At 36.8% G+C, this 22,096-nt stretch overlaps 1 protein-coding gene across 3 annotated transcripts in view; it reads left to right on the top strand.

Moving 5' to 3' along the window:
* The window catches only part of evi5l (ecotropic viral integration site 5 like), a 41,847-nt gene extending 21,068 nt beyond the window's left edge, over window positions 1–20,779 (top strand). For all 3 annotated transcript variants that reach the window (XM_026932169.3, XM_026932167.3, XM_034300294.2), the window contains 8 exons: window positions 349–489; window positions 4,613–4,729; window positions 4,854–4,994; window positions 7,217–7,372; window positions 9,050–9,196; window positions 11,163–11,258; window positions 11,467–11,562; window positions 16,171–20,779. In XM_026932169.3, coding sequence (XP_026787970.1) covers window positions 349–489; window positions 4,613–4,729; window positions 4,854–4,994; window positions 7,217–7,372; window positions 9,050–9,196; window positions 11,163–11,258; window positions 11,467–11,562; window positions 16,171–16,485 — 1,209 coding nt within the window. In that variant the 3' untranslated portion in view covers window positions 16,486–20,779. The remainder of the gene's footprint in view (window positions 1–348; window positions 490–4,612; window positions 4,730–4,853; window positions 4,995–7,216; window positions 7,373–9,049; window positions 9,197–11,162; window positions 11,259–11,466; window positions 11,563–16,170) is intronic.
* Window positions 20,780–22,096: the final 1,317 nt, after the last annotated feature.

The following is a 22,096-nucleotide window of genomic DNA, read 5'->3' as shown; positions in this document are numbered from 1 at the left end:
ATGGCTGGAATGATGACAGAATTATCTCTCCTGAGGGGTACATTAACATTAACATTTTAAGCACACATTTTCCGCAGGCTTGCATGTTGAATGTGGAAGCGCAGAGATGCATCATGGTTTAATCTTAGGTCCACTGACTTTTTTTTTTTTTTTTAATAAGTGTGCTATAGATCTATATATATGTATATATAGATCTATAGAAATGAACTAGATGTTACATTTGACTTTTAGTCTTGAACATGTCCCTAAAGTTATCATTTAATCCCCAATCCCCTTCTTTCTCCCCTCTCCAGTGCTAGCAATATCAAAGGCAACATCCTAAAGAATTCCTTCTTCCTGCTGTTTCAGGGTCAGGTGACGAGAGCACAGGAAGCGGAGGAGAATTATGTGATCAAACGCGAATTAGCGGTTGTGCGGCAACAGTGCACGACAGCCAGCGAGAGCCTGGAGAGAGCACAGGACACCATACGGGAACTGCAGGAACACATGGTAAGATTTGTCCAAGGGTTGTCTATTTGCTGTGTTTTTTGGCTGTAGGTCAGTTTAGAGGTTCTGTGACAATTAACCATTACAGAAATATATATATATAATGAAATTTAATATTTGAGGCCAATATTAAACATAAATATGACAAAATGAATTAATAATATATTAGACATCAGAGGAGAGAACATCTTAATCACGTTTTCATGTTTAAAATTCTGAATTCTTTTAAAGTGGGCCTAAGTAGCGGTGTTATCGGAAAACACTTTTCTGACTTTTCCTGCATAAATATTGACATATGTTTTGGACTTGTTGTTGCCAACTTATTTCCTCAACTCTGAATATGCCCCAATAGTACTGCTTTCCTCAGTTGGTTATGTGGAACAGATAAACATTAATATAACTCAGATTAATATAACTCAGATAAATATGACTCATAAATCACTTTGTTCTGAGTCACATTTTTGTTCCTTTATTTTAGAATGAAGGCGTGCGTTCGATTTTGCGTGGTCGGGAAGCCGTGTCTATTTCAGCACGTCGTGACATTTTAATAGCTGCTTATACAGTCACATATGAGGACATGTCATCGGATTACAACACAGTAACAACTCGATCATATCGAGTGACATTCTCCAGAAAAATGTCTAGAAAGCTTGGGCTAGTAGTAGCTCTAAAGTGGTTGAGTGATGAATCCTACTGGTATTAGTTTCACAGGCATTAGTGATATTCATAGTAATTACGTAAGGAATAAAACACTTGGGGTTGTAGGAAATAATCCAAGATGGGGTGATGTGATGAGGCCTGATCAGAAGCGGTGTTACTACCACCTGGTTTATTTTCCAGTACCACCACATCCCAAAGTGTTTTAACCCTCTAATACCACAGCAGTTTGCCAACACTAACAGATTTTAATATATTAATGAAGTACACATTTGGTTAATAACTGTTTATAGTTATATTTAGTGCTGTGGATTGTCCACAAAACAAATCAGTTCCTGTTATCACGTTACAAAAACTGGAGATTGTCATGTGCAAGGGGGCGCTAGTCAGTAAGAATTTACCCTTGTTTTAGTCGTTATTTACTTGTTTTACAGTTATATGGCTTTATTTTAGAGTGCTGTCTCTTCTTTTTAATTTGTGTTAAAAAAAACGGACAAACATCCCTTCTTTTTTATTTCCTAAATGTAATAGTCCAGTGGAGAGTTATGTTAATGTACATGTTCAAATCTGAATCATATATCAATCAGGTTATATAGACAGCACACTTAACAGCATCTCAACAAAGAGCGATTAAATTTGAAGCTCAAACTTGCTACAGAGAGTGTTGAATAGACGTGTTATAAAAAATGGACGAATGTACTTGTTATCCTGTTTGTCAGTTTGACCATATTTTCACACTTCTCAAGGACGAGTGTAAGAGAAGTCTTGTGCACATTAGAGAAATGGTGTGAGTAAGATGTCTAACATTACATTCTCAGCACACGGGTGTGACATGCTATGTTACACACTTAAATATTGATCCTCGTCCATCACCAATGCTGACGTGGACAAGATTTATGTCTTTGTCCAAACAAAGAGTTTGCCAATGCTTTTTTTTATCAGTGTGAAAATAGAGAGAATATTGAAGTGGGGTAAAATACAAAAAAATTAAAAACTATATTTTTTGTATACTGTGTACCTGCACGTTAATGCAGTTAATGCTGACGTGGACAGGATTTCTGACTATATATTTACTATAGGATAGAGAGACACCCTAAAATTAACATTTTTGGTTAATTTCAAGTAGTGAGTTTAAATGAAATACTCTATGATTAGAAAATAAGTGAACTGAGAAATGTTTGTGACTTTTTATTTAGAAAAATAAAATCTAGTTCTTACTGGAAAAGGCTGATCTGGATCACCCTACTTAGACAAATATTTGTCTTACGGTTGACGCTAACCTACTAAGATACTATCTAGACATAGAGTACATTACAGTCTTACTCTGACAGCTTCACCAAACAAGTGCCTTTAACAGAGCACTCATTTATAGTCTCATTACAATCATGGAGTGAATGATAAATAAGTCCCTAAATACAAAAATGTAGGTATCTGATGTAACGCATTTTTTTTATTATTATTATTTTATTGTAAATAATGGGTTAAAAAAAAAATCTGTGTTCAAAAACTTTTGACTGGCAGTGTATGTTGACCTGTTTATAAAATTTATAATAAAATGAATAATATTTTTAGGTGTGAAAGTCTTTTTTCAAATAGCATAAAGCTATTCATGTTCGTCTCTGCTAAAGGCCAATGTTTCTGAGTGCATAGGTTGAGTGTATATTTGATCTAAATCGGTTCGTCGTGGGTTTTCACTCTGAGCAAAAGGGGGTTGCAGTGGTTAGGATGAAATGGCGTCTGTATAGTGGCATGTGTGTAGTGCTGGTCTGTCTGACCCGTCACACACTGACTCAATCTTTTCTGACAAATCTCATCTATTAAACATTGAATATGGACTTTCATTGATGTCTCATGTTCGGAGGCGGGGGTTTGTCTCTTACCGCATCTCTTCTTTCAAGTAAAGTGTTTATTCCAGTGACACTGTGGAACTGCTAAACTTTTGACACCGTACTGAAAGGCAGGCCTACACAGACAGCGAGACAGAGCATGTGTGTGTGAGAAAGAGAGAGATGACTGAAAGTAGTATGGTGAACTGAGTGGAAAAGATGGAGGGATGCTAAGAATGAGAAGTCAGACTCCGTGAGAACGCGTTGTATGCGCTAGGCCACAGCTTTCCCGCTAGGCCACAGCCTTACAGCAAGCACGGCGTGACCTGCACACTCACACACTCTCTCACACACACACATACACACTGTAACAAACACTGATCATACTAATGCTAAGTGAGACAAACGTGTCTGTGTAACCAGGGGTCTGGTTTCCGAAATGTGTTATAAAACAAATATCATGGTGAGGCAGTTGAGCAAGTATCACTTTGAACACTCTTGCAAATAGTGTCGAACTTCACATGATGTAGTTTTTCGGAAATCGGGCTTAGGCAATTAGGGCTGCGGCTTTTTGCGATTAGGCTTGGCCTTCCCACAAACAAAGCTTTATGTTTAACTGTCAGTGAGAGAGATTAAAGAAAGAATTACTAGTGTTGTGAACAAATAGACAAATAATTGAGTACTCATTAACCACCTAATCAAAATTTGCAAATAGATTTGCTTGCCTGACCAAAATAAAAAACAGGTCTATAGCATATTTAAAGATAAACCTCAAAGAGTTTATTGAGCATGAGACACAGCGAGTTTGTCTGCAGTGTTGGCAGTGAGCAGCCCAAACAAGGACAATACTTTTTTCATCAGTGTGAAAATAGAGACAATGTTGAAGTGGCGTAATATACAAAAAAATTAAAAACTGTATTGCTTAGCAACACCTGTACACCTGCACAGTAAGCAGTTATCCAATCATCCAATCCAATCATGTGGCAGCAGCCCAGTGCACGAAATCATGCTGATACAGGTCAAGAGCTTCAGTTAATGTTCACATCAAACATCAGAATGAAGAAACAATGTGATTTCAGTGGCATGGTTGTTGGTGCCAGACAGGCCGGTTTGGGTATTTCAGAAACTGCTGATCACCTGGCATTTTCACACACAACAGTCTTAAATTTTTACAAAGAATGGTGTAAAAAATAAACGAAAAAAATCATTCAATGAGCAGCATCTCTGTTTGCAGAAACATCTTGTAGATGAGACAGGTCAGAAGAGACTGGTTCAAGCTGACAGGAACGCTACAGTAGCTCAAATAACCACTCTATAATAACCATGGTGGGCAGGAAATCATCTCAGAATGCACAACATGCCACACCCTTTCTTCAATCTTTAACTGTCAAGCAAAATTAGATCCCGAAGCTTTCTCTTCTAGATAAATATATTGCATCTTAAATATTCCAAATTTTGCTTTTGTCTTCTTTTGCATTTGTTTCATGTTAGTATTCCTGTTGTCTTGGGAAGAGGAAAATAATACAGACAGGATCAATGTGCCATTGTTTACACGTGGATCTGTATCACTGTAATTAAAGCTTACTCATTAGCTGGACTCTAGAATTAGCATATCAGTGTGTGTGTCTCCTTCTTCTCTCTAGTATACAGAGCAGTTTGTGAACGGGCTGCAGGCTCAGCTCGAGCAGTCTCGCCTTCAGGAAGCAGAGCTCCTAAGTGCACTGAAGGAGATGCAGGACAAAGTGCTGGACCTCGAGAAGGTCAGTACGTGTGTATGTGTGTCATATTCTATCACACTAAATGTCTGTTTGTGTGTACTGACATGTTTGTGTGTGCACGTGTGTGTGTGTGTGTGTGTGTGTGTGTGTGTGTGTGCGCATGTAGAGGAGCAGCTCCCTGCCTGATGAGACGAACGTAGCGCAGCTCCAAGAGGAGCTGAAACAGGTCAAGCTGAGAGAGTTGGAGACGCTGCGCTCCTTCAGAGAGATGCAGGATGTGGTCACTGAACTCAACCAGCGCTGGCAGGTAGCATGGCTTTGAAGGGACTATGAAGGTCCATCAGAGTCAGGACATTTAGGGGCATGTTTCCACTGCAAGAACCAAAGGAACAAGGGTGGTATTCTTGGGCTGCACTTCTATTAAGATTTTTAGTTCCTGCTCCAGAGTAGGTACGTCTTTAAAGACTAGGAACTATTAGAGTGGAACATGCTATATTGGTTAAACACAAGCTTCACATAAAGACCAACCTGGCATTAGAAAAAAACTAATTAGATAGCAAGTGATTACTAATGAACATTTCTGCAGAGCACTTTAAACAATAGACATTGTCCCAAAGCAGTTTTAGAGAAATCTGGATGTAGATCTAGATCTATAATGAGAAAGCCAGAGGAGACAATGGCAAGGAAAAACTCCCTGAGATGACACAAGGAAGCAACCTTGAGAGGAACAAGATGATGGGAACCCATCATCTTCTGGATGACACCGGATAGTGTGAGTTATAAGTCATTACATTATACAGGTGTAGAGGAGTAAAGACAAACAGTATTGTCTTGAAAAGATGTTGAGTATAATCAGACAGTGAATAAAGTGGTAAAAGAAAAACAAAATAGAGAAATCATTATGAGGCTGTGAATAAAAGAGGGACACAGTTTTACTGAAAATAATGAAGGGCCATCATTCAAACAGTCAAATATGTGGCTTTGAGACCAGAGCATAGACTGATTGGACTGTCAAAATTATAATGAACATTGAGTTGGATTGACACAAAAGTTCTGATCTGGCTGTTAAGACTGAGGTCACATTGCCACAAATCATATACAGTTGAGGCCAAAGGTTTACATACACATAGGCTAAAGAAATTCAGTCTCAGCTCCACATATTTCATGTTACCATACATTTCTTTTGGCTAGTCACTTAGGGCATCTACGTCAGAGGTCATTTTAAATGATTTTTGATTAGACACAAATTTATTTCAGCTTTAATACACTATATCAGAATTCCAGTGGGTCAAAGGTTTACATACACCAAACTGACTGTCTCATTAAACAGTCTGGAAAATTTCAGTAATTGATGTGATGTGAGGCTGCTGTACAAGGGAGAAGCCCCTACTCCAAAACCAGCATAAAAAAAGCCAGACTAAGTTTGCAGGTGATTCCCAGCTTTTTGGAAGTGTGTTCTTTGGCAGAATGAAACAAAATTTAACTGGGTGACCATATTGGTCAGCGCTATGTATAGAGAAAAAAGAGTGAGGTGTTTTATCCAAAAAAAGAAAACAAAACAAAACAAAAAACACCATCCCAACTGTGAAGCATGGGGGTGGCAGTATCATTGTGTGGGGGTGTTTTCATGGAAAAGGGACTGGTGCACTTCACAAAATAAATGGCATCATGAAGAAATAGGATTATCTAGAAATATGGAAGTAACACCTCAAGACATAAACCAGAAAGTTAAAACTTGGTCACAACTGAGTCTTCCAGCAAGACAGTGATCCTAAGCATACCGCCAAAGTTGTTAAAAAAAAAAAAAACTCTTAAAGTCAACAAAATGAAAGTGCTGCAGTGACCATCACAAATTCCTGATCTGAATCCAGTAGAAAATTTGTGGACTGAAGTGAAAAAGCATGTCTGAGCAAAGAGTCTCACCACCCTGACTGAATTACACCTGTTCTGTCTGGAGGAATGGGCAAAAACCTTTAACCTGATTGAAGTTAAAGCAACTAAAAGGCAATCCCACCATATACTAATAAAATGTATGTAAACTTTTTGAACCACTGAAAATCTGCTATAGTAAATAAAAGCTGAAATAAATCTGTTTCTTAGCAATTACTTTGAAACGACCTCTTACGGAAAAAAGTAGACACCCTATTCGACTTAACACAGGAAATGTATGAGGAAATTAGTTGATTGTCTAGATTTCAGTGCAACATAAAAGTGGACCAAATCTGAACTGAAACTTCATCACAAATACTCAAGTGTGCTACATATCCTAAAGACAAAGCATTCATCCAAATTAGAAATGACGCATTTATTAGATAAATGATTTCAAGATTATACCACAAAGCTAGGTGTCTTAGTCACTATACACATACCGCACATGTGCTTCTTTAGAAAAAAACATTAACTAAAGCAGCAGGGCGTGCAGTTCTGCATAATTATGTACAATTCAGTGGAATCGAGCCCCACGCAATCCGCATGTGCTAAACTGTTTGTTTACTGCTTAAAATTACTTCCTCTCTCTGTCTTTCTCAGCACTACACATCACGTGGTGGCCACTGGAAAGAGTCTCCTAAGAAAAATGCCCTGAATGAAATGCAGGACAAACTGATGAGCATGAGACTGAGAGAGGCTCACACACAGGCTGAGATTAAAGAGGTCAAACTTAAAAACCTGCAGCTGGAGAGCCAGGTTAGAGACACACACACACACACACACACACACACACACACACACACACACATATATATATATATATGGTCTTGGTTATTCAACAGTTCATCAGATCTTTGGCAGATTTTTTTTTTTGACAGATTGGAGCGTGCTTATAGTTAGGTCCATAAATATTTGGATATCGTTATTAGGAATTGCAGCACTTTTTATATGCAACCCCCCTTTTAAGGGACCAAAAGTAATCAGACATACTAACATAATCATAAATTAAATTGTCATTTTTAATACTTGGCTACAAATCCTTTGCAGTCAATGACTGCTTGAAGTCTGAAACCCATAGACATCAGCAGACACTGGGTTTCTTCCCTGGTGATGCTCTGCCAGGCCTTTACTGCAGCTGTCTTCATTTCCTGCTAGTTCTGGGGGGTTTTCAGTTTTGATGTCAGTTTTGACTTCAGTTTTGCTGTCAGAATGTGAAATGCATCCTCAGTTGGATTCAGGTCAGGTGATTGACTTGGCCGTTGGACAACATTCCACATCTTTGCCTAAAGTCTTGGGTTGCTTTCAAAGTATGCCTCAGGTCATTGTCTATCTGCACTGTGAAGCACTGTCAAATGAGTTTTGAAGTGTTTTGCTGAATCAGAATATATATATATGGAATGCTTCAGATCATGATCAGTTCCTTCCCTTCTCCATACTCTTCTCTTCCCATCATTCTGGCACAAGATGATCTTTGTCTCATCTGTCCACAGGACGTTGTTCCAGAACTGTACAGGCTTTTTTTTAGACATATTTTGGCAAACTCTATTCTGGTCTTCCTGTTTTTGAGGCTTACCAATTGCTTACATCTTGTGGTAAACCCTCTATATGTACACTGGTGAAGACTTCTCTTGATTGTTGCCTTTGACACAGATTTGCCTACCTCCTGAAAAGTGTTCTTGATCTGGCCAATTGTTGTAAAGGGGTTTTTCCTTTACCAGGGGAAGAATTATTCTGTCATCTACCAAAGTTGTTTTCCATGGTCTTCGAGGCGTTTTGGTGTTCCTGAGCTCACCAGTGAATTCTTTCTTTTTAGGCATTTAATTTAAGAATTTAATAGTTGACTTGTACATATCTAATTACTTGTAAGTGAAATAATGAGGGAATAATGCACATCTGGCCACTGAACAGCTGAGCACCCAGTTGCCCAATTAGCATTATTTAAGCTCATTATTTAAACTCCAGTATTCTGTGGTAAACAGCTCAAATAACAATAACTTGGAAAACCTAGAAAAAACTTGGAATAACCTAGAAAGCCCCAAACCTACACTACCTATGTACATCACTATGTGAATGCAAATTCTATTATTTATAATAGTAATGCTTATAATTAATAAATATAGACTGTTAGTTCATGTTTGTGAATATACTCAATAATGTTGTAATAAACAATTAACAACGGCTATTTGTTCATAATATTTTACTCTCAAGGTATTGTATTTGATATAGTTTGAAAATTGATGCTACATCAACATGAATTTGGGTGTTTCCTTTTTTTTTTTTTTTTAAAAAGTGATGGTACAATAAAGTGAATTATATGATATTAAGTTATGGAACTTAAGAGTATCTTATTCAGATGATATGTAAATAATTATGCCATCTATAGCATACTTGTGTCTGTGAATATATGATTAATGTGTGTTTTCTCTGGTGTAGAATCAGATCTACAGCAATGCTATGACCCGTCATGAGCAGGAGAGTGCCGCCCTGCAGGAGAGACTGCAGAATGCTTTATCACACAACAAGAGTCTGCAGAGTCAGCTCAGCGAAATGAAGAGGAAACAGGCCGAGTCAGACTGCAAGGTACTATATGCTTCTTTATCTTGCACTTACACATTCACGCACCTTGTGTGTCCTTGTTTTTGCTCTCACTTCCATGCTGTGCTCGTTGATGTACTAATTTTATTTTATGATCATTGTATCAATCAACCCTTTTTTCAATTTTAGCTTAATTTGATTTTAATGAATTAATTTGATGCATTCCACAGCACTCTACAACACACACGCTTATAAATAAAGCATGAAAATTAACTCTTTTTTTTCTTTTTTTGCATTAAACCATGGGTATGGTGTATCTGACATAGTTTTACTACTTTTTTGGTCCCTCTAGTAAACACACCTGAATGTAAAATATGTGTGAATGTTATTTATTGTATGAATGTCAATCTGAATGGTATTTTGGATTAGAACTACTGTTTTTACTATATTACATTTTAAAGTTGCATATGCCACACTAAGTCAGTTTTTTTAATTTTTTTTATTTTACAATGAATTTTTTTTTTTTTTTTATTTCCAGCACAAAGTAATGTCACATAATAATGTTATGAACATGTGAATATAATAATAAGGCTTCAATATGGGTATGTGGTTAAGATAGATTAGTCAGAAATGTCAACCCAATATCAAACCATAGCTTTCTACCATCTTTACACCTGTGGGAATGTCATGGACAACATAAGCATCAGAGTAAATCCACAGTAACGCCTATAAAATACTGTGGCAAAACTGTGGCTGGATCAATAAGCATATTATAGCATATTGCACAGTATTCATGATGACTGAGGGTGCTAATACTTCTGGAGCTGACTATATAACTGTGGCTGCATCATTAAAAAAAATTACCGCATTGCTGTTGAATTCTCAAATCTAATTGGTCAGAAGGTGTTTATTAATTTTGTATAACAGTAGCTCTGCCAGCAGTAAATCAAATCCAAGGTTTATATTAATGAACTTGTTCTCAGAGGACTTTGCACTATGCAGTTTCTCAGAAACAGAAAACAAAAAAGAGAACAACTGTTGATATTCTGTAAGTGCTAAGAGGAACTTAATTGTCTCATGGACATTTTACAACATTAAATGTAACTAAAAATGACTAAAAAAGTACTAAAAAAGCATGATGTACCATCCTTTAATAAACTGGTAATCATTGGCAAATTGCTGTGGTATAATAGCAATAAAACATTTGCTGTTGTAAGAAAGTAAACTTTGGGTGGGAGCAGTATCTCCTCTTTACATCGACCTGGATCATACAACGCCACACACCACTACATTGATTATTTTTCTATAACAGCACACCCCCAAATGTTTATAATCAACACAACCACCACAACAGAACCACAACTGTATCATATATGATTGTGGAGTACAAAAATACCATAGTAAAGTAACTACAGTAGTATCAAGGTTAAACTTTCATAACTACATATTTGTCCTGTTATTTTCACTATAGTTACTGAATAATTCATAATAATTATTCAGTAACAGCCTCTATGATGAATAACTGAATAATAAGCTAATATTATTTATTGTTCTTATTATTCTTATAACTGAATTTAAGCAAATCTGCCATAAGTCACCATAGTGAAACTGTCTGAACATAATATGTAATATGTTAAATATGTAATAAACGTAATAAACATACATAATATTTATATATGTAATAAACGTAGTTCATAGCATAATAAATCCATGTTAGTATTATAGCTTAACATATACTAAGCATCAATTATGGTACATAAATATGGTACTCACTATAAGGTACCATAATCAAACCATAGTGTGTGATAATAAAATCATAGTAAACTGTTGTGAATATTCATACTGAAGTACAGCGTGCAGTATAGTCGGCTCAATGAACAAGTACGAAGTATTACAAAAAGGTCAGTGTTAAAGTACTCATGAAATGAATAAATGACTGCTGTATGACCTCTCTTCTCAAACCTCTGTTTCTTTCCCTCTCTTCATCTTTGTGTCTTGCTCTCTGTTTCAGAGTAAAGAGGAGGTGATGGCTGTGCGTCTGAGGGAGGCAGACAGTATGGCCGCCATGGCTGAACTCCGGCAAAAAATAGCTGAGCTAGAATTGCAAGTATGTGCACGGATATATATATATATATATATATATATATATATATATATATATATATATATATATATATATATAGCTATATATATGTGTGTGTGTGTGTGTACATTCTCTTATAACACTACATGTTATACTGTATGTCTGCTATATCTCTAAATGCGTTTTGTGTGTGTGTGTGTGTGTGTGTGTGTCGATGTATGCTGTTTTGCAGAAAGAGGAAGGGCTGATACAGGGTCAGCTGAATCATTCTGATTCCAGACAGTATATCGATCAATTGAGGGAACAGATTGCTGAGCTCAAGAATGAGGTGAGGCTGACACACACACACAGACACATACACACACAGACACAGACACACACACACACACACACACACACACACACTGTATTTACATATTCTGTATGGAAAAAACAGGCATGCATAAGCATTATTAGTTATCACCTACAATTCCTTGAAAAAGTTTTTGCTCCCTTCTTGATTTGCATACATCACAGTGCATGATTTTAGATATACATGCTAAAGCTAAAAGATTTTGGAATAAGCTTTTGAAAAAATAGTTTAAAGCTACGTGTATTATAACTAAAATAACTAATATATCTAAAATAGCTATATAGAACAAGCTATATAGCTTTAGAGAACAAGCTGTAAAATTAAGAAGAAAAATTAGACAAGTTATAGAATTTACAGACCAGCTATGGATTTAACATGCTGTTAAAAACTATTTGCCCCCCTTCCTGATTTCCTCTATTACTGCATATTATAGAATTATACAATAATTAGAGAAAAAACAGAGAACCACAATAAACACCTAACACACATCTTCTAAATTTAATCTGTTTACGGTTCAAAGCTATCTAACACCAAGGTTACTTATGTGAAAAGGTAATTGTCCCCTTAGTTATTTCATCAACAAGCTACCGAAATTTAACTGATAGTTTCAGTTAATTGATTTTAGACAGCCATGTTAAATCAAAAACTAACTCATATCATGTTTGATTCTTGCAATCAAAACTTGCAAAAAATTGCTATATATGAGACATAGTGTAGATAAAACTAAAGGAATTAGTCTGTTAAGAAAGCTATATATCAAAGCCATTTATTTGATCATTTGTTTATTTTGTTCTCCTTCTAATATTACATTTTGTCTAAAGCTCTGAAACAAAACTCTTGACAAATATGGAAACAAGGAAGCTGCAGATCCTTTTTTCACGGAAATGTAGTTAACATCTAGCAACGCTTATGCATGCCAGTTTTTTCCTATCTAAAATTTGTACAGCATATGCAAATTATGTGTTATTAAACTTAGTTTGTTGCCAGTTACAATGTTAGTCATCTCTAGGCTTTGGTTTGCTGGTTATTCTGAGGTGTGGAGAGGAGGGTAAAATCAGCCAATCACCTATCAATCCGGTAACTCCACATCTGAGAAATAGAGTAGTAAAATAGCACAAAAGCCACTGTATTGACCACACAACCCTATTTCTCCCATTTACCTAATGAGCCATATACACACAGAGGCACGCAGGGGGAGCTTTGATGTGTGTGTGTGTATGTGACGCTGATGAGCTGTTTTACCCCCACACACAAAATTGTCTTTATATGTGCAGCGCTTGCTCATCCAGAGACGAGCCTTTCGTGACTGAGGGTGTGAGAGTATGTTGACATTCTCCATTTTCTTTCTCTCTCTGTCACTCCTTCTCTGCACTGCTCTCACTCTTAGTACTCGTCATCTTCCTCTTTGTTGGTTTTACCACTCACCACTCTCTGTCTTTCTTTCACTCACGTTATTTGAGCCCTAAGGCCAGTGTTTACATACAAAACTAAGCATGAGAAAATCGGGTGAAATTTAGCTGCTGAGAAAGACACATCGTAACAAATGTAAGCATTTTAAAATCAAATGAATATGTATAGATTGATGGACGTTATCATAGTAAGTAGGAGAAATCAGATCAGAAATCAGATATAATAGTTACGTCAAAGTTTATAACCAATAACAGAGGACTATAGCTGAATAACTAGATTTTTAATATATTTATGAAGTTCATATATTTGTAAGTTGAAATTTAAATTGAGAGGTCATAGTAATTTCTATTGCTGTTCACAAGCTAAAAGCTTGTATGGTTATTATAGTTTATTAAGTATAATACTAATTATAATTATTGCTTACTGAGACTGATTCATTTTAGAAAAAGAGTGTGTGTTTTGTTCCTGGTTGAGTTTCATGCTGTAGCTCTACTCTGCAGGTAAATCTCGGTGGCCTGTTTCGTGCGGGTAGTGCACTGACTTTTGCTTTGTGGTTTTCACTGAAAGCTCTGTGCGGAAGTGAGGGGCGGAGTCTTCACCGATTGTAATCACACGGAGTTTTTTCATTGGTTTACCACTGCTCCGCCCCCACTCGCAGATTGCCTGAGCTGTACTTGGGAATTCCATGACGTCATATCTGAGATTTTTTTTTTTTTTGGCTCCCTACCTGTATCATTCTCTCATGCAAAGTTCAATGAGTCAAAGTAAGAGAAAAGAAATGAGACATAAAATTGTGGTCCACTCCAGTCACGCAAGGAAAACCTCTGACTACGCTTTTCACACACAGAATACATGCACGTACACACACACTCATTCACACACACACACACACACACACACGCATACACACTTAGCATGCCACATGCAGAGATATGTGTATGCTAAACATTAAAAAAAAAATGATGTTATAGTCAATTTAGTAATGTATAGATTTGATCATGTAAATCCACTGCTTTTAAACCAGTTGTTATGTACATAAAAATATATAATGTTGCTTAGGAAAGTTTTAATTATACCATTAATTAATAAACAAGATCACATCTGGACCACAGCCTCGATCCCATCAGTCCCTCTTTATTTACCCAGAAGCAAATCAACCCATTTCATCTTAACCAGTGTGTTCATGTGTATTTAGAGGTTTGTGGGTGTTTTTTTGCTCTTACCTCACGCTCATCAGCAAAGCAGCCTAAATTCCTCATTTATGATATACATTATTCCACCATGTGTATCAAACCAGTGCAAACCAGAACTGAACACAAGAGGTTACAGAACATCACAGGTGCAGAAAAGGAAATGTAAAAAATGCTTGAATGAACTTTCTGTTCCATCATATCTGTTCCAAAGCCACTCAGCCATTCTAATAATAGTAATAGTAATAGCAATGATAATAATAACTCTTACATCACCCCTAAGTTCTGGAATAATGTTACGCAAACAATATATGTGCTTTTAAACCCAGATTAATAATGTACTTTTTACTTGTTTATCTTGGCCTATGTATGAACGCATGTATTATTATTATTGTTGTTGTTGTTGTTGTTGTTGTTGTTGTTATTTATACTACTACTACTAGTAATAATAATAATAATAGAAAAAAAGTTAACTCTACAACCCTTAGGTTATAGAATGTTCTATATAGAATCTACACGCCTCTTTAGGAACCCTTAATTATCCAAAGAACACTTGAAGAAGTTTTGAAGAATGTAAATATATATAAGGATTTGATATAGACCCCTTAACAGCAAAGGTTCCAGGCAGAAGCATTTTCCAAGAAATTTCCATGGCTGGAGTTGGCCATTTGCGCCTGGGGGGTCAGGGTAAAAGTACAAAGTGGAACTTTGTAGTGTTATCAATTTAGTGTCCAATGGTAAGGCATCGCAGTAACGGAGGACAATATGAAGTGCCAAATCTGCTATAAGACCATACAGCAACCCATCTTGACAAAGTATCTAGAGTACCACTTTAGATAACACATGGAAGCAGAGGGACATACACAATTTATCTAGGTTAGCTTAACCTAATTTAATCTGATAGCAGCAACCACACGGCTACACAGCTGGCCTACATTGTATTAACGAAATTAAAATGTGTTTGTAATAACCACATATTTATTATATGTGTTTATTAAAACATTGAACTTGCTCACGAGTATATTCTGCTCATAAAAAAACACAAGGTACAGTACACTCATGGACAGAGAGAGAGAGAGAGAGAGAGAGAGAGAGAGAGATGAACAACCATATTGCTTGTTACTGAAGATAAAATGAAATAACTAAAATCTTATCTATTTTAGAAGTAGGTGTCTTTTATTCCGTGGGGTGGATGTTTTAAAAATGAGTAATGTCAATATCTATGTATGCTATACTAGTTGGAATTCATCTATAATTTGCTTAATGAATAATAGTTACAATGTACTATAGCTAGCTAGATAGACCAAAATTAAAAATGAATTAAGAATTGAGACCAAAATTAAAAAATGAAGATTCTTAAGATTCCAGTAGACTACTAAATATACTGTAATTGTGACAAAATAATGCACAGGTGATAATAATTAAACAAAAAAAATGACAGTTGTATTTCTTGATGTCTAATTTTGGGAATGTTCACAATAGTTAGCCTAGCTTGTGGATTTTGCCATGGGATTTTGCTATTGAACATTCACCAGCTCTTCCGAGAGCTGTACTGTCCTTGGAGATGTGTGCGAGTCAGACGTGAAGGGAGAAGTGTGCGAGTCAGACGTGAAGGGAGACGTAGCGAGTCAGACGTGAAGGGAGAAGTGTGCGAGTCAGACGTGAAGGGAGACGTAGCGAGTCAGATGCCAAATCCAGACAAAATATCTAGTTATTGTTTTTTTTTTTTTTAAACACATTTACTTTAGCTGGGACCTTGAAACTTTTCTACAGAAAACATAATTTGTTTGATACGATTTATCGTAACGTATCGTATGATATGATTTAGCGTAACATTTATGATTACATCGCGACTTATTTAAACAACATGGGCTATTATTGCCGCTGCCACTGAGGGGACCAGGCTCCTCTTTTCCCCGTGTTTTCCAGACAGTCGTTGTGCTGTAAAGTTTTTTCCTTTATAACACAAAGTTTTTCATTTTAGATAAGGCAGCTACGTGGTCAGCCCTCCAAATTTCAGAACTCCGGGGGTGGAGCCTATCAGGACCTGTGTCTGGCGAGCCCAGTTTCCGCAGAAGGAGACTACCTGAGCTCAGACGATGATCTGCTGCAGAGCCCGCTTCCTGGCACAGCACTGTATCCGCACCACACCTCGACTCATCTGGACAGTGAGGGCAGCACTGAGAGTGACGGAGACGAAAGGAACGAAACCCACTCTACCCACCCATGTCAGGACACCGCACCCACCCAGCAGCAGCTTTATCCAGACATGGTGTACAACGAGGCCCCAGAGAACTGAGGTGGGGGGGTTGGAGCAGAGAGGGCAGAAGTGTTCAGAGGCATGGGGAGGAGAAACTCGGTGCACGCCCATGGACGAGAGAATGAGTACACACACATGCACACGTGCTGACACACTCCCATGAGGACAGAGCTGAAAGGCATAACTCTCGGCAGGGTTCAGGAGGAAGACTGCATGTATATACAGAACGGACTGACACAGAGGTCATCCTTCTTTCCCTTCCTGTGTCTCCATTCTACCATCTCTCCTCCTTTCCCTCTGTAAAAGTTAAACTTGTGCTGAACTGGTTCTGAAACGTCTACTAACACCCATCAGCATCAGCTTTAGACGCACACACTCACATACATGCACACAAACACACTTCTAGGGCCCTATTTTCATGACTATAATGCAGAAACAAATGTAATACATCCTACTTTTATCACAGTAACTCAGGCAGTAAGAGTGCCATGATTGTGAAAAGCGTTTGGGTTTGAATTAATACATTGCTAACAACGGAGGTTGGGTGTATTTTCTTTAAGAAGCAAGTGTGTGCAGTGGTGTTTTCATAATCTCATTAAGCATCATTAGTCTTGTTGAGTTGTTAGACATTTCATTGATTCTACTCTTCTATAATTGTGTTGTGTAAATGATGCTTCAGCTCGCTGATTCACATTTCATAGCCACAGCTGAGACTTGTTCAGACAAAACGATTCCATGTAGTATATATTTATTTCATAGCTAGGAGATGATACTTTATATTGACGTGGGTGGCATTTACAGTAAACATCCACTGCCAAAAGTGGGTTTTTACGTTTTTGTCAAATCAATAAAGTACTGTCTTGACATTTGTGGTAAAGAGAGATGATAATGGTGCAACATGTTATTTTTCAAAGTATGTTTGAAAATACCACTGCATAAGTTCATTTGAGTTTATGAAAAATAACCAGGTAAAACAGTAAAAAACCTGGCTTATGTGTAACCACTAAGTTACAGAAATAGGGCTCTTACTGTTATCACTACCATCATTTAGAGCTTCAGATTTATCCCTTGGTCATTCTTTTTACTGAATCAACTCAACTACCCACAAGAGTGAAGATTTCAACTGCACCACCACACTGAATCTGTAGCATCAGTTTTCTGGGAGATGGACGATTAAGAATTACTAGATATGCCCGAGGTGAGAGTGCAGCAGAGAGGCCGAATGGTGAATCCACGGTACAAGCCTCTGGTGGAGAAATAGTGGGAGCGCCATGAAGTTAAAAAAAAAGGTCAGGAGCGTTATATACATTATACTCTTGTCAGTACAGCGGTTCTCTCTCTCCACAGGAGCGTACTTTTGACATATCTTGAAACACACTCCAATCACTTTATTAGAAGGAAGGGAAAATATGGACAGAAGCTTGACATACACATGTTTGTTGTATGTTAGTATGTTAATAGATGTTAATAGACACGTAGCTGAAAAATACCAACAGTTACCTACTGTAGCTAATCTGTGTTTGTATGTCTCAGTGCAAAAAAAAAAAAAAAACAAGGAATTTTTGGACGGTAAATGTTCATTTCGTTGTTGAAAAAGAACACAAAGCTACAAAAACAATATCTCAAACTTGCCAAATTTTTACGTTATTTATGTTTTTTTATTTATTTAGTTTTTTTTATTTTACACATATATTGAGACCAACATAATTATAAATACTCCTTGAAACTTTTATTTTCTTCTCTGTGCCAAATTGTAAAAGCTGCAACATAATGGCATTTAAGGTCTCCATGAAATGAGAAAATTTCTAACACGTGCTGCTAGTATGACTTTTTTTTTTTTTTTTTTTTTTAAATATATTCCTTGTGTTTTCATATATGCACATTTTCTAATAGTCCTAATCCCATGTATTGTCAGTATGTTAATGCACACTATGTGAATAATTGGGGGTTACTTGAATTTAATGTTTTATATATAATATAAAATTTTTCCATGGCAAAGTCAAGTCATGCTCCCTCCTTTAGTGTAAACATTAGTGTACTAAATAAACTGGTCAGCATTCGGTTTTGGTTTGGGCACCAATTATACTTATATAATTATTTGAATTTTGGCAAACCTCTACCAGTGAATATAATGTGTAAATACCACTTCAGGTTCTTTGACCAAATTTCAAAACAAAACAAAAAAAAATCATGAATGCCATGAAATGAATAATTAGTAAACGTATCTTGTTAGTTGTGTTATGTACATTTCTCTTTTTACCTTGGTTGTGTGAAATCAGGCCACAGCGACCATGTTCCTCATCATGTCGCGACAATTGTGGCGTTCTCTTCTTCATTTTTCTCGTTAGTACTCATGCAGATTCTGTGGGAATTTCTCTTGATAGTATACTTGTCTGTGATTTCACCTGATTTCAACCCTGCCTTATTCAGTTTTTCAAATATATTTTTAAATGTACTCAATGCATACCATGCTCGTCTTTTACCTGCTGTGGATGTATAGGGTGTATAATTAAGGACAAATGCCTAAAAAGGTAAAATGTTTTCTCTGAATCTGTAAACAAAGCTCCATTTTTTTTTTTTTTTACATATATATGTATGGTACATTACAGAGACTGATGTGAGAGATGTATTTAATGTATACTATATAAAGCAAATGAACTATTAAGCCTGTTGTCAAAGAGCAGCATGTCTATTTGTGAGCGCTAGATGTTTGACGTCTGTTCTGATGAGGGTACAGGGTTTTTACACAGATGTGCTGTTTGACAAGCAGCTACCGTCATTCGGATTGGATATTTTAATCATTTTATCCTTTAAACAACTGTTTTATACATTCATACCCACTATGGAACAATAATCTGCATATTGTGAGAAGAAGTACAACAAAATGTCTGTACACCATGACCCATAAGCATATGGATTTTGGACAGACTGATGTTCTTGTATTTTGTACAACAGGAAGAAAACTGAAAACAAGGGGTAAAGCAGATTTAAAAAATAAGTATTCCCAGTATTACTAAACACCAACCGATCTTGTGAGTCAAGCTGGTAGACTGGGACTGTGGTTACATATCAGTATAAACTCCCACTGTGTTGGTGTAAGGGACTTAATGTAGCATTTTTTGAAATTTTCACAGGAAGTTGGGCTCATATCTTGGTCTTCTTACATCATGTGTAACTGTTTTGTGGTTGACGTTTGCCTTCCAGAGAATGTTGACCAATCAGTGTGTGTGTGTGTGTATGTGTTTGTTGAGGGACCTGTACAAATATCAGTTTGTTGAGTCTAAGTGAGCTCATTGTTAGTGTGGATAAAACTTGTCATTACACATAAATATCCAAACTGGAAGACTATATATTGGATCATTTTCATGGCCAAAAAAGCTGTTGGTTTATAGCCCAAACCTTAATAAGAGCGAACATCAAATAACCTCGTACTTGTATATCATTTAAAGTGTCAGTCTTACACTATTTCATGGTGCTCAAAAGTGTGCGTTACTCAAAATATTCAACTTTACTTGTTTCACCTGCCATCACTGTGATACTGGAAGAATCTCTCCACTGTTGTTTACATATATTTATGTTTGGTTCATTGCCTTTAATTTATTACAATCATGGATTCAGTGAATCATGGTTGAACTTTCATGGGGGTTTGAGACCCCTGTTTGGTGCCATAAAACTCATTCCATCAGAAGAGACTTACTGCATATTTACTACGCATTTACCATGTACAAACCTTTTCAACTATTTCTAATTTAAGATGCTTGCAACCTGGGTGCCACCAAAGACTGCTAACTGTTGTTGTTAAGGATGAAGTGAAATGGCAAGAATGTAGAATCTATTGAGTCTTATTCCGAATCAATAGTCTACTTTGGTAATTCCCGTTGTTTCCAAGTATGTTTTGTTCCTTGCCTCAGTGTAAGGACACACAAAAACGACCCATTGTTTCTTACCCGTTGTATTCCCTACCTGCCCTTTGTGTCCTCCTCAGTCTTTTTACATTTGAAACATTTGTATGGAGTCATGTGACAAAGTGTGGAAGCTGTCAGAGTGGCTTGTAACGACCAATGTGAGTTCCTTCCCTTGCTAGTCACCTTAATGCCCTGCTTTCTGACTTCAGTAGTATTAAAAAAACAGTTTGGGTCTCTTTTATGCCCTCCAAATCCGGTCCATTCGCTCTTGAAGTTCTACAGATGTCTCGTCAAATATTACATAAATTACATTCATTGAAAATATAATAATAAAAATAGTATTTAATGATGACTCTGATGATGTGTTCTGTACGTGATGGATGATATCCTGAAAAAAGAATAAACATTTACACTATTCTCAAAGATCACATGCCGGATTATGTGTTTTCTTATTTAATTTAAAATTCTTTGGCACCCTTTTTTCTGGGTACCAACATTAAAAGTGTGAAGAAGACAATATTAAAGTGTATATGGTTTAATTCAAGAATAGGTTGAAAACCAAAACCAGTGTTTTTTCAGCCTGAGCTGACCTAGCTTATGTGAAACCTAATAGTTATTTGCCTAAAGTGTATAGATTTGGGAAACAACTAAAATGGTGGCCTTTTTTAGGTTTAATCTAAATTAAACCTATAATCTAGGTTTCCAGATTATATAGATATGATCCCCATTAAGGCAAGTCTAAAATCATTGCAACTGCTCACATTGGTTTCACACCTTTGCAGCCGGTTTTCGCAGCTCATCACCTTCTCTGGCATCTCGTCACATTATCTCCCTTTCTCTTTCTGTTTTTCTTTCCCTTTCTCCATCCATTCTCTCAGACTCATGGACTGCCTTCAACATCACTTGACACCCCTTATTAACCAAAAGGAAGCAGTTAATCCCCTGATGGTTATGTGTCATACTTCATGACTCACAACTTCTAAACTCACAGCATTTTCACCCCAAACACATAAAACAGGTGAGATGAAATGTCTCATGTAAAGTACCACTAAAGATGTCTACTGACTAACCCAGTGAACTTTTCTGTCTCTGTGGAGAAGACTGGATGATTGATCTGTTTCTTTATTGTGGCCTGTGGTGATCCCAATGCGAGCAAAGGGTGAGACTTCGACTTTAATGCATCAGCTTATCATTTAAAAACAAAAATTCAATTGATAAAACATCTTCATAACACATACGGGAATTTGGAGACTAAACATACTGTATAAAACTTAGTCTGTTTCTTACTGTAAGCCAAACACCCAACTTAGCATGACCAAAACCTAGTGTAGTGTTGTGTTAGGTGATAGTGTGCAGAGCAGCCTTGTGCCAGACCATGACTAAGCACACGTACCACTGTCTGTGGCCTAAAACAAACACGTTGCACCCCCGAGTAAATGTGGGCTTTTTGTTCTAATTAGGGCTTTGTGTATTACCGTCTACTCCAAGCCTCAGCATGTGTTTTGTTTCTTCATTTGCTGTTTTTAAGGAGTTTATCATACCTGCACAATGTGGGACCTCTTTAACCGTAAAATATAGTTCATAGACTCCAACACCTCACCCTTTTCTGAAATTTCCACCGACTGAACACGTTAGGTCTACGCTGACATTCTTTATAGGCCAACTCGGTTTTGGGTTATTGAGGGTTGAATTAAACATATTCAGTTCAAGGGGCCGGTTAAGCAAGCTGATAATTAATTGAATAA

This window comes from Pangasianodon hypophthalmus, chromosome 26, assembly GCF_027358585.1.
Source record: "Pangasianodon hypophthalmus isolate fPanHyp1 chromosome 26, fPanHyp1.pri, whole genome shotgun sequence".
Taxonomy (NCBI): domain Eukaryota; kingdom Metazoa; phylum Chordata; class Actinopteri; order Siluriformes; family Pangasiidae; genus Pangasianodon; species Pangasianodon hypophthalmus.
This window is presented reverse-complemented; position numbering and strand designations above follow the sequence as displayed.